At 39.2% G+C, this 14158-nt stretch overlaps 3 protein-coding genes across 3 annotated transcripts; all 3 read left to right on the top strand.

Annotated features, from left to right (window-relative positions):
- Positions 1–294: 294 nt before the first annotated feature.
- Positions 295–4464, top strand: LOC133025761 (CD209 antigen-like protein C). The gene is made up of 8 exons (XM_061092504.1): positions 295–472; positions 1759–1824; positions 2569–2664; positions 2885–2950; positions 3088–3150; positions 3857–4008; positions 4085–4209; positions 4287–4464. Exons 1-8 carry the CDS (start codon positions 412–414, stop codon positions 4462–4464), a joined length of 807 nt encoding a protein of 268 aa, XP_060948487.1. The 5' UTR covers positions 295–411.
- A 1827-nt stretch (positions 4465–6291) lies between these two features.
- On the top strand, positions 6292–8993 carry LOC133025760 (hepatic lectin-like). The gene is made up of 6 exons (XM_061092503.1): positions 6292–6355; positions 6649–6726; positions 7359–7454; positions 8227–8378; positions 8455–8579; positions 8656–8993. The coding sequence occupies exons 1-6, from the start codon at positions 6292–6294 to the stop codon at positions 8825–8827; spliced, it is 687 nt and encodes a 228-aa protein (XP_060948486.1). The 3' UTR covers positions 8828–8993.
- Positions 8994–11844: 2851 nt separating this feature from the next.
- On the top strand, positions 11845–13295 carry LOC133025759 (C-type lectin domain family 4 member E-like). The gene is made up of 4 exons (XM_061092501.1): positions 11845–11915; positions 12456–12693; positions 12770–12891; positions 12969–13295. The coding sequence occupies exons 1-4, from the start codon at positions 11845–11847 to the stop codon at positions 13126–13128; spliced, it is 591 nt and encodes a 196-aa protein (XP_060948484.1). The 3' UTR covers positions 13129–13295.
- The last annotated feature ends 863 nt before the right edge of the window (positions 13296–14158 follow it).

Here is a 14158-nt window from a genome sequence, read left to right as displayed (position 1 = left end):
CTAGCACCTCTTAGTGCAACAACATGCCTTGCAAAAGAAAACCACAAAAAGTCTTGCCCTCTGACTGAACTTCTCTTTCCTGCTCTAACTGTGCTCTAGCTGAACTTCTGTTTTTCAGTCCTTAAGCGGAGGTATCTGAGACAGAGAAACGCGCCTCTGAAAGATGTGACGATTAAGCTATGTCTAGTATGCAAATGTAACCCCACCTATAACTTGTAACTGAGCTTTCGAATAAATATGCTGTGCATGGGAAGTACCGTCGAAGTTGGCTGCGACCAACTCAGAGGTCCGGACTTCCCTTGCAAGTAAAAACTAAGTTCTTAGTTTATGAGTGGTGTTTGATTCGTGAATTCTTACAGCATTTGATATATGTCTGGGTGAAATTCCCTCGACAGATCCCACAGCAGGAAAATGGATGAAACTGAAGTTCTTTATAGTTTTAAGTCCACAAGAGTGAGAGGAAACACAGATGGTGAGTTTTAAAGAATTATACTGAATTCTGAGTGTACACCTTGTTTTATATTATTATTATTATTATTATTATTAATTTGAGATGATAAAACAGTGAGTTGTTCATTTGGAAATTGTTCATTTTCATCAGTCTTTGACTCGGTGGACTTGACTTCCCTGTTTTTCCATTTTGTAAAACTGAAACATTCCAGAAGTCTCCAGGATTCGTCCCTTGTGTTTTTCTGTTTGACAGAAACGTGAACACTTTTACCATCAGAACATAAATGTACATATATGCAGTGTTGCTCAAGTTACTTCTAAAAAGTAATTAGTTACAGTTACAAATTACTTCTCCCAAAAAGTAATTGAGTTAGTACCTCAGTTACCACATTGTTAGAGTAATTAGTTACTCAGCAAAGTAACTGTGGCGTTATTTTTCATGTTTTATAACGCTGTTACGTTCTGTAACATCTTTAACGTCAAAGATGTTTATATTAACTGATTGAAGAATAAAAACACTATATACAGTATTTTAGAACATTTGGTATTTATTTGAACTCAATAGATTGCAGCCTGCCATATGATGCATAGAATTAAAACATATAAAAATAAATATTGAAAATAAAATTCAAGTGCAAATGTAAACTTGGGTAAAAAGAAACAAAGGAAAATCTGGCCATTAAGTAGTGTGAGAAGTAGTGCCGGTACTTCCAGTTATTGAACGCTACTTTTGAATTTCCCTGGCTCGTCGCCATTGTCGCTGTCTTGAGCTGTAGTCAGAGCGTGCAGTGAGACAGCTCTCTCCACGCAGCTGGGGTGTAATATTGTAACGGATCGAGAGACCCACCCCCCCCCACCAGAGTGTTGTTTGACAGCCGTCGCCGGATGATGACGTAGCGAGCGACGTCAAGCCTATTCATTGGTGGAGAAGGAGTCGCAAGGGACAGGAGAAAGCGGAAGTGCGGAGGAAGCCGGCAAACAGCGTGACCACTATAGCGGAGGAAGTGAAAGAGAGGCAGTGGAAACCCTCGAAACTAAGGAGCGGACCTCTGAGAGAGACTGAGTAAGCCCTGGCCGGTCGGGGACTGCGGAGTCGCTGCCGGTTGAGATCGCCGACTGACCGCTTCATTCAACCAAATTGTAGTAACGCGCCACTTTACATTATCAATACCGATAACGGCGTTGTAACGATGACAAAAGTAATTAATTAGATTACTCCGTTACTGAAAAAGAACTCCGTTAGTAACGCCGTTATACTTAAACGCCGTTACTCCCAACACTGCATATATGTATATTTTTGTGTTGCAGTGGCCACACCCTCTACAGATGAACCCGATTATTCCAACGTCAACTATTCAGAAACTCAGCGACCTGGTGAGTGATAAACTGCATGAAACTATTTTAACAATCGTGTCAACAGTTTTTTAAAGGAAAAGACCAAACAAAACAACATTATTGATTTTTATTTATTCTGGTTTTTCATTGTGCATTCTGAAGACACAGCTAATGACCTTGAGACCTTTTCAATATTTTCTGACTTTGTATTGTAGGAAAAATAATCTGCAGATCAAATGATAATGAACATAAGCTAGCTGCAGCCATATTGTTGTGTATACTAAAGTAAAAAATAACATTCCTGTCCTGAACCTTGAGTTCAATCACATAATAAAATGTGTTTTCTGCCTTTAAATGATTTTAACCCTCATGTAAACTGCATCAGTTTGAAGCCACTTCTGTGAGTAAATGTTCATCGTTAGTTCGAGGATAAAGGAAGTTCAATTCTAGTTGAAAGATTCAAAGAAGCTGTAAAAACCATCTTGGTGTGTTTCCTCTACAAAAGTGTGTGGCTAAGTCAGTTGTTTGAAATAAAAGAAAAGAAAAGAGGAAGAGTTATGAAAGGTAAAAGATATATTTATAGTCAATTACTAAAGAAACAGTCGAGCCTTCTACTTCCTGTCGGCTACACTCGCTCTTTAATCTGTTAGGGTTGATTTCTGTTGGTCGTTGGTCGACTGTAAAAACAAAAGACATGAAAGTGGGACTTCATCTCAAAGACCATTATGAATATTAGACATTTGTCTTCATCATCTTTCTCTTCTGCTGTTGAACAACCTGCAGCATCAAGCAGGCGATCGGGGGTCACATGGGAGCGAGTGGTCCTGCTGGTCCTCAGTGTTCTCCTGGCAGCTGCCCTCACAGCTCTTGGTGTAACCCGTGAGTTTGATTCCTAAAAGTAAACTTTTCAGAACAAGTCATAATATCTTCTTGAAATTAAAACTTTTACTTTTAGATGTTTGTTTGTGTTGATGTAATATCAACAAATGGAATTTAACAACATGTCAAGTTAATGATTCTCCTGCTCGTCATCAAGAACTGACTCGTTTATCAAATGAAGGTTTAACCTTTACTGATGAGATTGTCTTTTTCTAATCAGTTCATGAAAATACTCAAACCAAGAAGAGTCTCCAAAAATATCAAGATGAGGCAAAAAATCTCACAGGTAAACTTCTTCATTTTGTTTCTGAAGTTTTAAGGTTTCATCCGCAGCAAGGTCACTTCCTCTTAAAGTAGTTTCTTCACATTTCTGCTTCTTCTCTGTTCAGATGATTCTGATGAAAGTTACATTTTGTTTAACAGAAATACTCAGTGGGACAGAACCGAGCAAAGTGGAGCAGCCGACTAAACCTCCTTCAGTAAGAGGTGAGTCACACATTATCTTCTCCTGATGATGATTAAAGAAACAGTGAAGGACTGATGGATTCAGTCACTTCAGCTGTGTCTCAGTTCAGCGGCTGCTTCCTTCAGAGGACGCGGTCGACCCGACCCACGAAGGAGGCGTCCTGGTGGGTCGGGAACAGAAATGAGACGTTCTCTTCTACAAAGGATTTTCATGTCTGCCTTTACTGCTGTTGCCTAGCAACAGTACTGAAGTTAGACAAGATGAGAAAGAGTTTGTGCCCCTTGGTTTATTTTAACATTTGTCCCATTAGATGTTCAGTTAAATTAAAGCGTGATAACGAGAAGCATCGGACGTCTCAGCGCCTGCCGGCTCCATCAACCTTTTGAAAAAGGGTTTGTCAGCTGAGTGCAATGCATTCTGGGATAGGTTGGGACAGGAAGGATCCACCCGTTGGAGCCTTTGTTTCTCTGGGTTAGACGGATGCATCTGTCGGCCCCATTTGAAGGAGCCTCTGATATGGGACAGCGTAGTCACTGCCCCTGGATTAAGACACAGCTATTGACTGGAACTGCAGTTGCAGAATAGCTGCCTTGCTCAAGGGCAGTGTACCACCACCCTCTCAAACTCAAACTTTCATCAGTCTTTCAAAACTCTTCACATTCAAAGTCACTGCAGCTTCCAGATCTAAAGTAACCAGTGATTTCCTTTGCTGTTATCTCTCCAAAGATGAAACATGTCCGAGGTGTGAGGACGGCTGGGAGCCACATGGAGGAAAGTGCTACTTCTTCTCCTGGGTTACTTCATCCTGGAATAAGAGTAGAAAACAATGCACATCAATGAGTGGAGACCTGGTTGTGATAAACAACAGAGAGGAGCAGGTATAAAACACAGCTGCAGGTCGATGTTCTCATGTTTTATCACATCGTCACAGATAAATCACATTCTCCTCTTCAGAGATTCCTGCAGTCTAGACTTATGGAAAAAATGGACGAACGTTCTGACAAGTTCTGGATCGGACTGACAGACTCAAAGAAAGAGGGTGAATGGCTTTGGGTGGACGACACACGACTGGATACAAGGTTTGTTATTGAGAAAACACTTTTTGTCATCGACGTCAGTATGAAGGTTTTCATGGAACCGGTTCTGTGTTTCACAGTTTGATGTTTTGGCGTGAGGGCGAGCCAGACAACTGGTACGGGGAGAATCCTGATGGAGAGGACTGTGTGAGGATGGGGGAGAAAGACGGAGCCACGAACCTGAAGACCTGGGACGATCAATCCTGCAAATATTTTCAAAAATATATTTGTGAGAAACCAGAAAAAGCATGCGGCTGAAATCCAGTTGGATCAGATTGAGCTCGAGTCCTCAGCCACTTTCACAAACTGAGACATGATGCTTTATTAATGAAGATCTTCTCCAGACATAAACAACTTTGAATAATATCCAGAGTTTCATATGTTCTTCAGTTTCCTTGTTATGTTAAAGTGACGTCTACTCCTCCCTCATATAAAATCTATGAATATTAAATATTATATATAATATCTCCATCTGTCCTGTTGAGTCTATTCTGAGTGTTTGTGTGAGAAACTAGAGATTGAGAACATCTCAACCTCTTCGGGAAAAATGTTAACTGACATTTATTAATGTGGTGAGAAGTTATTTTGAGTCATTTTCTCATAGACTTCTATAGAAACAACCAGTGGAGTCGCCCTCTGCTGGTCGGTTGAGAGAATACAGGTTTCAGGCACTTCTGCATTGGCTTCTCTTTCCAGACCTGGAGTCAGTTCTTATTTACACTCAATAGTTTTGACTTAAAACATGAATGAAGAAATATGGTTTCGCTGCGGGTGAGGCAGAGATCCAAGTCTCTCTCTATCCGGAGAGATGGGAAGGAAAATCAAACATCACTTCTTCAAAACTTTCTTCTTTATTCCAAATAAAATGAATCAGATCTCAGGTCACAACTGAAAGTGTTGACATTCAACCGACTGAAAGGAAACAAACAATAAAACATGAATGTGCAGCGACTGGAGAGAAGTTAACTGCGTCAGAACCGGATGTCTTGATGAAGATGTCTCTTCTTCACAGCTTCTATCAGAAAGAATGTCTTTAACAACTAGAACAAGAACATGTGGACGTGGTGTCGTCTGTTGTCCGTTGGGCCGAAGCTCTGCGACCTTCTGTCCTGCAGCTCTCGGACTGGGAGGAGTCGAGCGAGCATGGCCCGTTAAACCCCTCCCCCCCCGTGGACGATGCGACGTCTGATTGGCTGCACAATGTTCTATCAACTGAGGCGCGTGTTGATTGGACGAAACTCACTGGACGTGTCATTGTGTAACTTCCGAACAAGGAGTCATTACGGAAAGTTAAATACGTAAAAAGGTTTATTGGTTTTCTACATGGGCGTCAACTTAATTCTGAAATAGTTAATTTAGCTAACCCTAACCCTTTTCGTTTTTATTAATTATAAATGATTAATATTTCTTAGTTTCTCTTTTTACAGGAAGAAAAAGCAAACTAATGACATGAAATCTGAAAATAATCCCGTGAATTAAGAAAAACAGTAGAATTTATTTATTTATTATTTTTATGGGAAACAGAGCAGATTTATTTTAGCTCATGTGAATTTAATATGTTTCCATTGATTTCATTGTTTATATTATTTAGCATAATTTGCTTAAATTTATGTTGTAAATTGTATTGTATACAAATTCTATATAAAATATATATCATACGCAAAATAATTGTTGAAAATTAAAACTCTTGACTTCAAAATATACTTCAAATACTAAAAAGGGAGAATACTAATCATAGACAAAGGAAACACTTCAGAGTTATGTAGATAATTGTATTAAATAATACAGGGAAATTTGAACTTACTCAAAATCAACAACTTCATCACTTCCTTTGTGAAACATTCAAACTGAATAACATCACTCACGTCTGAGACGTCACTGTTAGAAAGCAACAAATATCTGTTTGACCAAAACTTGAGGAAGTGAAATATGTTAATGATCTGGTCTGGAGGAACTAGACGTCTTCTTAGAGCCTTCAGCACATTTGAGTCTGACAGGAAAGATTAGAACAGTTTTCGAGCTGGTGTCTGACAAAACTAAATTTATATCAGAATTTATCCTCACTGATGATCCCACGGCAGGAAAATGCCTGAAGCTGAAGTTCTTTACTCTGATATTAAGTTCAAAAGAGCGAGGGGAAACACAGACGGTGAGTTTGAAAGTATTATACTGAATACTGAATGTATACATTGTTTTATATTATTATTATTATTATTGTTGTAAATTGTAGAGGTTAAAACAATGAGTTGTTCATTTGGAAATTGTTCATTTTCATCAGTCTTTGACTCGGTGGACTTGACTTCCCTGTTTTTCCATTTTGTAAAACTGAAACATTCCAGAAGTCTCCAGGATTCGTCCCTTGTGTTTTTCTGTTTGACAGAAACATGAACACTTTTACCAGCAGAACATAAATGTTCATATATGTATATTTTTGTGTTACAGTGGCCACACCCTCTACAGATGAACCCACTTATTCTGAAGTCAAGATCTCAAAAGCTCAGCGACCTGCAGAGCTGCCTGGTGAGTGATAAACTGCACGGAACTAATTTAACAATCGTGTTACAAGTTTTTCAAAGGAAATTACCATAAAACTTTGTATTATAAGAAATATAATCTGCAGATGAAATGAAAAAGGACATAAGTTAGTTGAAGCTATATTGTTGTATAATAAAGTAAAAAAAAATACAAAATAAAATGAGTTTTCTGCCTATAAATGATTTTGAAGAAAATTATGTAAGTTGCATCAGTTTGAAGCCACTTCTGTGAATAAATGCTCGTCGATAGTTCGAGGAAAAAGGAAGTTCAATTCTATTTAAAAGATTTAGACAGAAGGTGTAAAAACTATCTGCGTGTGTTTCATGTACAAAAGTGTGAGAATAAGTCAGTGGTGTGAATAAACAAAACAAAAGAGGAAGTGACCGTTATGAAAGGTGTGAGAAATATTTATAGTCAACTCCAAAAGAAACAGTCAAGCCTTCTACTTCCTGTCGGCTACACTCGCTCTTTAATCTGTTAGGGTTGATTTCTGTTGGTCGTTGGTCGACTGCAAAAACAAAATACATGAAAGTGGGACTTCATCTTTAAAGACCATTATGAATATTATACATTTTTTTGTCCATCATCTTTCTCTTCTGCTGTTGAACAACCTGCAGCATCAAGCAGGCGATCGGGGGTCACATCGGAGCGAGTGGCCCTGCTGGTCCTCAGTGTTCTCCTGGCAGCTGCCCTCACAGCTCTTGGTGTAACCCGTGAGTTTGATTCCTAAAAGTACATTTTTCAGAATGAGTCATAAAATCTGTCCAAACACTTCTTGAAATTAAAACTTTTACATTTAGATGTTTGTTTGTGTAGATGTAAAATCAACGAATGGAATTTAACAATATTTCTAGTTAATGTTTCTCCTGCTCGTCATCAAAAACTGACTCGTTTATCAAATGAAGGTTTAACCTTTACTGATGAAATTGTCTTTTTCTAATCAGTTTCTATCTCCCAGGTAAACTTTTTAATTTTGTTTCTGAAGTTTTAAAGTTTCATCCACAGCAAGGTCACTTTCTTTTAAAGTAGTTTCTTCACATTTCTGCTTCTTCTCTGTTCAGACGATTTTGATGAAAGTTACATTTTGTTTAACAGAAATACTCTGTGGGACAGAACCGTGCAGAGTGGAGCAGCCATGTAAACCTCCTTCAGTAAGAAGTAAGTCCCACATTAGCTTCTCCTGATGATGGTTAAAGAAACAGTGAAGAACTGATGGATTCAGTCACTTCAGCTGTGTCTCAGTTCAGCAGCTGCAGCGGCAGAGGAGCCTCTGATATGGGACAGCAGAGTCACTGCCCCTGGATTAAGACACAGCTATTGACTGGAACTGATGTTGCAGAATAGCTGCCTTGCTCAAGGGCAGTGAACCACCACCCTCTCAAACTCAAACTTTCATCAGTCTTTCAAAACTCTTCACATTCAAAGTCACTGCAGCTTCCAGATCTAAAGTAACCAGTGATTTCCTTTGCTGTTATCTCTCCAAAGATGAAACATGTCCGAGGTGTGAGGACGGCTGGGAGCCACATGGAGGAAAGTGCTACTTCTTCTCCTCGGTTACTTTAACCTGGAATAAGAGTAGAACACAATGCACATCAATGAGTGGAGACCTGGTTGTGATAAACAACAGAGAGGAGCAGGTATAAAACACTGCTGCAGGTCGATGTTCTCATACTTTATCACATCGTCACAGATTAATCACCTTCTGCTCTTCAGAGATTCCTGCAGTCTAGAGTGAGAGGAAAAATGAAAACTGATGAGGACGTATTCTGGATCGGACTGACAGACTCAAAGAAAGAGGATGAATGGCTTTGGGTGGACAACACAGGACTGGATACAAGGTTTGTTATTGAGAAAACACTTTTGTCATCGACATCAGAATGAAGATTTTCATGGATCCGGTTCTGTGTTTCACAGTTTGAAGTTTTGGCGTGAGGGCGAGCCAGACAACTGGGCATGGGATACTCCTGATGGACAGGACTGTGTGAGGATGGGGGAGAAAGACGGAGCCACGAACCTGAAGTCCTGGGACGATAAATACTGCAAATGGCCTCAAAAATATATTTGTGAGAAACCAGATAAAGCATGAGCCTGAAATCCAGTTGGATCAGATTGAGCTCGAGTCTTCAGCCACTTTCACAAACTGAGACTTGATGCTTTATTAATGAAGATCTTCTCCAGACATAAACAACTTTGAATTATATCTAGAGTCTCATATGTTCTTCAGTTTCCTTGTTATTTTAAAGTGACGTCTACTCTTTCATCTTATAAAATCTATGAATATTAAAAATTATATATAATATCTCCTTATTTCCTGTTGAGTCTATTCTGAGTGTTTGTGTGAGAAACTAGAGATTGAGAACATCTCAACCTCCCCGGGAAAAATGTTTACTGACATTTATTAATGTGGTGAGAAGTTATTTTGAGTCATTTTCTCATAGACTTCTATAGAAACAACCAGTGGAGTCGCCCTCTGCTGGTCGGTTGAGAGAATACAAGTTTCAGGCACTTCTGCATTGGCTTCTCTTTCCAGACCTGGAGTCAGTTCTTATTTACACTCTATAGTTTTGACTTAAAACATGAATGAAGAAATATGGTTTCGCTGCGGGTGAGGCAGAGATCCAAGTCTCTCTCTATCCGGAGAGATGGGAAGGAAAATCAAACATAACTCTTCAAAACTTTCTTCTTTATTCCAAATAAAATGAATCAGATCTCAGGTCACAACTGAAAGTGTTGACATTCAACCGACTGAAAGGAAACAAACAATAAAACATGAATGTGCAGCGACTGGAGAGAAGTTAACTGCGTCAGAACCGGATGTCTTGATGAAGATGTCTCTTCTTCACAGCTTCTATCAGAAAGAATGTCTTTAACAACTAGAACAAGAACATGTGGACGTGGTGTCGTCTGTTGTCCGTTGGGCCGAAGCTCTGCGACCTTCTGTCCTGCAGCTCTCGGACTGGGAGGAGTCGAGCGAGCATGGCCGGTTAAACCCCTCCCCCCGCGTGGACGATGCGGCGTCTGATTGGCTGTCACGATGTTCTATCAACTGAGGAGCGTGTTGATTGGACGAAACTCACTGGACCCGTCATTGTGTAACTTCCGAACAAGGAGTCATTACGGAAAGTTAAATACGTAAAAAGGTTTATTGGTTTTCTACATGAGCGTCAACTTAATTCTGAAATGGTTAATTTTATATCAATATTTTTTTCGTTTTTATTAATTATAAATGATTAATATTTTTTAGTTTCTCTTTTGAAGGAAGAAAAAGCAAACTAATGACATGAAATCTGAAAATAATCCCGTGAATTAAGAAAACAGTAGAATTAATTATGATTTTTTATGGGAAACAGAGCAGATTTATTTTAGCTCAAGTGAATTTATTATGTTTCCATTGATTTCATTGTTTATATTATTTAGCATAATTTGCTTAAATTTATGTTATTTGTGGACAAACTCTATATAAAATATATATCATACACAAAATAATTGTTGAAAATGAAAAGTCTTGACTTCAAAATATACTTCAAATACTAAAAAGTGAGAATACTAATCATAGACAAAGGAAAACTTCATAGTAATGTATGTAATTGTATTAGAAAATAATCGATAATTTTGAATAACTCGAAATAAACAACTTCTTCACTTCCTTTGTGAAACATTCAAACTGAATAACATCACTCACGTCTGAGACGTCACTGTTAGAAAGCAACAAATATCTGTTTGAGCAGAACTTGAGGAAGTGAAATATGTTAATGATCTGGTCTGGAGGAACTAGACGTCTTCTTAGAGCCTTCAGCACATTTGAGTCTGACAGGAAAGATTAGAACAGTTTTCGAGCTGGTGTCTGACTAAACTAAATTTATTTCAAAATGTATCCTCATTGATGATCCCACAGCAGGAAAATGGATGTAACTGAAGTTCTTTATAGTATTAAGTCCACAAGAGCGAGAGGAAACACAGATGGTGAGTTTTAAAGTATTATACTGAATTCTGAGTGTACACATGGTTTTATAATACTATTATTATTATCATTATAATTATTGGTAATTTCAGGAGTTAAAATAGTGAGTTGTTCATTTGGTAATTGTTCATTTTCATCCGTCTTTGACTCGGTGGACTTGACTTCACTGTTTTTCCATTTTGTAAAACTGAAACATTCCAGAAGTCTCCAGGATTCGTCCCTTGTGTTTTTCTGTTTGACAGAAACATGAATACTTTAACCAGCAGAACATAAATGTTCATATATGTATATTTTTGTGTTGCAGTGGCCACACCCTCTACAGATGAACCCACTTATTGCAACATCAATTACTCAGAAACTCAGCGACCTGGTGAGTGATAAACTGCACGGAACTATTTTAACAATCGTGTCACATGTTTTTCAAAGGAAATGAAATGACAAAAAAAAAAAACATTATTGATTTTCATTTCTTCTCGTTTTTGATTGTTGATTCTGAAGACACCACTAATGACCTGAAGACCGTTTCAATATTTTCTGACTTTGTATTGTAGGAAAAAATAATCTGCAGATCAAATGATAATGAACATAAGTCAGTTGCAGCCATATTGTTGTGTATACTAAAGTAAAAGAACATTCCTGTCTAAACCTTGAGTTCAATTACATAATAAAATGTGTTTTCTATCTTTAAATGATTTTGATCCTCATGTACATTGCATCAGGTTAGAACCACTTCTGTGAATAAATGCTCATCGATAGTTTGAGTAAAAAGGAAGTTCAATTCTATTTAAAAGATTAAGAGAGAGGTGTTAAAAACTGTCAGCGTGTGTTTCCTGTACAAAGGTGTGAGAATAAGTCACAGGTGTGAAAAAAAAAAATGAGGAAGTGACCGTTATGAAAGGTCCGAGAAATATTTATAGTCAACTCCAAAGAAACACTTGAGCCTTCTACTTCCTGTCGGCTACACTCGCTCTTTAATCTGTTAGGGTTGATTTCTGTTGGTCGTTGGTCGACTGTAAAAACAACATACATGAAAGTGGGACTTCATCTTTAAAGACCATTATGAATATTAGACATGTATCCTCATCATCTTTCTCTTCTGCTGTTGAACAACCTGCAGCATCAAGCAGGCGATCGGGGGTCACATGGGAGCGAGTGGCCCTGCTGGTCCTCAGTGTTCTCCTGGCAGCTGCCCTCACAGCTCTTGGTGTAACCCGTGAGTTTGATTCCTAAAAGTACATTTTTCAGAATGAGTCATAAAATCTGTCCAAACACTTCTTGAAATCTGAAATGAGACATTATCGTCCACAAAGGACTTCCTTGCTCGTGTCTGCCCTTACTGCTGTTGCCTAGCAACAGAACTGAAGTGAGACAAGATGCGAAATAGTTTATACCCCTTGGTTTATTTTAATATTTGTCCCATTAGATGTTCAGTTAAATTAAAGCGTGATAAGGAGAAGCATCGGACGTCTCAACGCCTGCCGGCTCCATCAACCTTTTGAAAAAGGGTTTGTCAGCTGAGTGCAATGCATTCTGGGATAGGTTGGGACAGGAAGGATCCACCCGTTGGAGCCTTTGTTTCTCTGGGTTAGACGGATGCATCTGTCGGCCCCATTTGAAGGAGCCTCTGATATGGGACAGCGTAGTCACTGCCCCTGGATTAAGACACAGCTATTGACTGGAACTGCAGTTGCAGAATAGCTGCCTTGCTCAAGGGCAGTGTACCCCCACCCTCTCAAACTCAAACTTTCATCAGTTTTTCAAAACTCTTCACATTCAAAGTCACTGCAGCTTCCAGATCTAAAGTAACCAATGATTTCCTTTGCTGTTATCTCTCCAAAGATGAAACATGTCCGAGGTGTGAGGACGGCTGGGAGCCACATGGAGGAAAGTGCTACTTCTTCTCCTCGGTTACTTTAACCTGGAATGAGAGTAGAACACAATGCATATCAATGAGTGGAGACCTGGTTGTGATAAACAACAGAGAGGAGCAGGTATAAAACACTGCTGCAGGTCGATGTTCTCATGTTTGATCACATCGTCACAGATAAATCACATTCTCCTCTTCAGAGATTCCTGGAGTCTAGAGTGAGAGGAAAAATGGACACTGATGACAAGTTCTGGATCGGACTGACAGACTCAAAGAACAAGGGTGAATGGCTTTGGGTGGACGACACACGACTGGATTCAAGGTTTGTTATTGAGAAAACACTTTTTGTCATCGACGTCAGTATGAAGGTTTTCATGGATCAGGTTCTGTGTTTTCCAGTGTGAAGTTTTGGCTTGGCAACAATCCAGACGACTGGAGAGGGGAGAAACCTGATGGAGAGGACTGTGTGAGGATGGGGAAAGAATACCTGATGTCCTGGTTTGATAAATCCTGCGGAACGTCTCAAAAATATATTTGTGAGAAACCAGAAAAAGCATGAGCCTGAAATCCAGTTGGATCAGATTGAGCTCGAGTCCTCAGCCACTTTCACAAACTGAGACATGATGCTTTATTAATTAAGATCTTCTCCAGACAGAAACAACTCTGTATAATATCTAGAGTCTCATATGTTCTTCAGTTTCCTTGTTATTTTAAAGTGACGTCTACTCCTCCCTCATATAAAATCTATGAATATTAAAGATTATATATAATATCTCCTTCTTTCCTGTTGAGTCTATTCTGAGTGTTTGTGTGAGAAACTAGAGATTGAGAACATCTCAACCTCTTCGGGAAAAATGTTTACTGACATTTATTAATGTGGTCAGAAGTTATTTTGAGTCATTTTCTCATAGACTTCTATAGAAACAACCAGTGGAGTCGCCCTCTGCTGGTCGGTTGAGAGAATACAAGTTTCAGGCTCTTCTGCATTGGCTTCTCTCTACAGACCTGGAGTCAGTTCTTATTTACACTAAATAGTTTTGACTTAAAACATGAATGAAGAAATATGGTTTCGCTGCGGGTGAGGCAGAGATCCAAGTCTCTCTCTATCCGGAGAGATGGGAAGGAAAATCAAACATTACTTTTCAAAACTTTCTTCTTTATTCCAAATAAAATGACGCAGATCTCAGGTCACAACTGAAAGTGTTGACATTCAACCGACTGAAAGGAAACAAACAATAAAACATGAATGTGCAGCGACTGGAGAGAAGTTAACTGCGTCAGAACCGGATGTCTTGATGAAGATGTCTCTTCTTCACAGCTTCTATCAGAAAGAATGTCTTTAACAACTAGAACAAGAACATGTGGACGTGGTGTCGTCTGTTGTCCGTTGGGCCGAAGCTCTGCGACCTTCTGTCCTGCAGCTCTCGGACTGGGAGGAGTCGAGCGAGCATGGCCGGTTAAACCCCTCCCCCTGCATGGACGATGCGGCGTCTGATTGGCTGTCACGATGTTCTATCAACTGAGGAGCGTGTTGATTGGACGAAACTCACTGGACGTGTCATTGTGTAACTTCCGAACAAGGAGTCATT

The sequence above is a fragment of the Limanda limanda genome, chromosome 19 (genome assembly GCF_963576545.1).
Source record: "Limanda limanda chromosome 19, fLimLim1.1, whole genome shotgun sequence".
NCBI lineage: Eukaryota > Metazoa > Chordata > Actinopteri > Pleuronectiformes > Pleuronectidae > Limanda > Limanda limanda.
The sequence above is the reverse complement of the archived record's forward strand: the minus strand, read 5'-3'. Positions and strand labels throughout refer to the sequence as shown.

Coding starts and splice junctions, on each gene's coding strand:
- LOC133025761 (XM_061092504.1), top strand. CDS start 412: ATGGATGAAACTGAAGTTCTTTATAGTTTTAAGTCCACAAGAGTGAGA. Junction 2,665..2,884: donor CACAGCTCTTGGTGTAACCC/GTGAGTTTGATT, acceptor TTTTCTAATCAG/TTCATGAAAATACTCAAACC. Junction 2,951..3,087: donor TGAGGCAAAAAATCTCACAG/GTAAACTTCTTC, acceptor TTTGTTTAACAG/AAATACTCAGTGGGACAGAA.
- LOC133025760 (XM_061092503.1), top strand. CDS start 6,292: ATGCCTGAAGCTGAAGTTCTTTACTCTGATATTAAGTTCAAAAGAGCG. Junction 6,727..7,358: donor GCGACCTGCAGAGCTGCCTG/GTGAGTGATAAA, acceptor AACAACCTGCAG/CATCAAGCAGGCGATCGGGG. Junction 8,580..8,655: donor AACACAGGACTGGATACAAG/GTTTGTTATTGA, acceptor TGTGTTTCACAG/TTTGAAGTTTTGGCGTGAGG.
- LOC133025759 (XM_061092501.1), top strand. CDS start 11,845: ATGGGAGCGAGTGGCCCTGCTGGTCCTCAGTGTTCTCCTGGCAGCTGC. Junction 11,916..12,455: donor CACAGCTCTTGGTGTAACCC/GTGAGTTTGATT, acceptor AACTTTCATCAG/TTTTTCAAAACTCTTCACAT. Junction 12,892..12,968: donor GACACACGACTGGATTCAAG/GTTTGTTATTGA, acceptor TGTGTTTTCCAG/TGTGAAGTTTTGGCTTGGCA.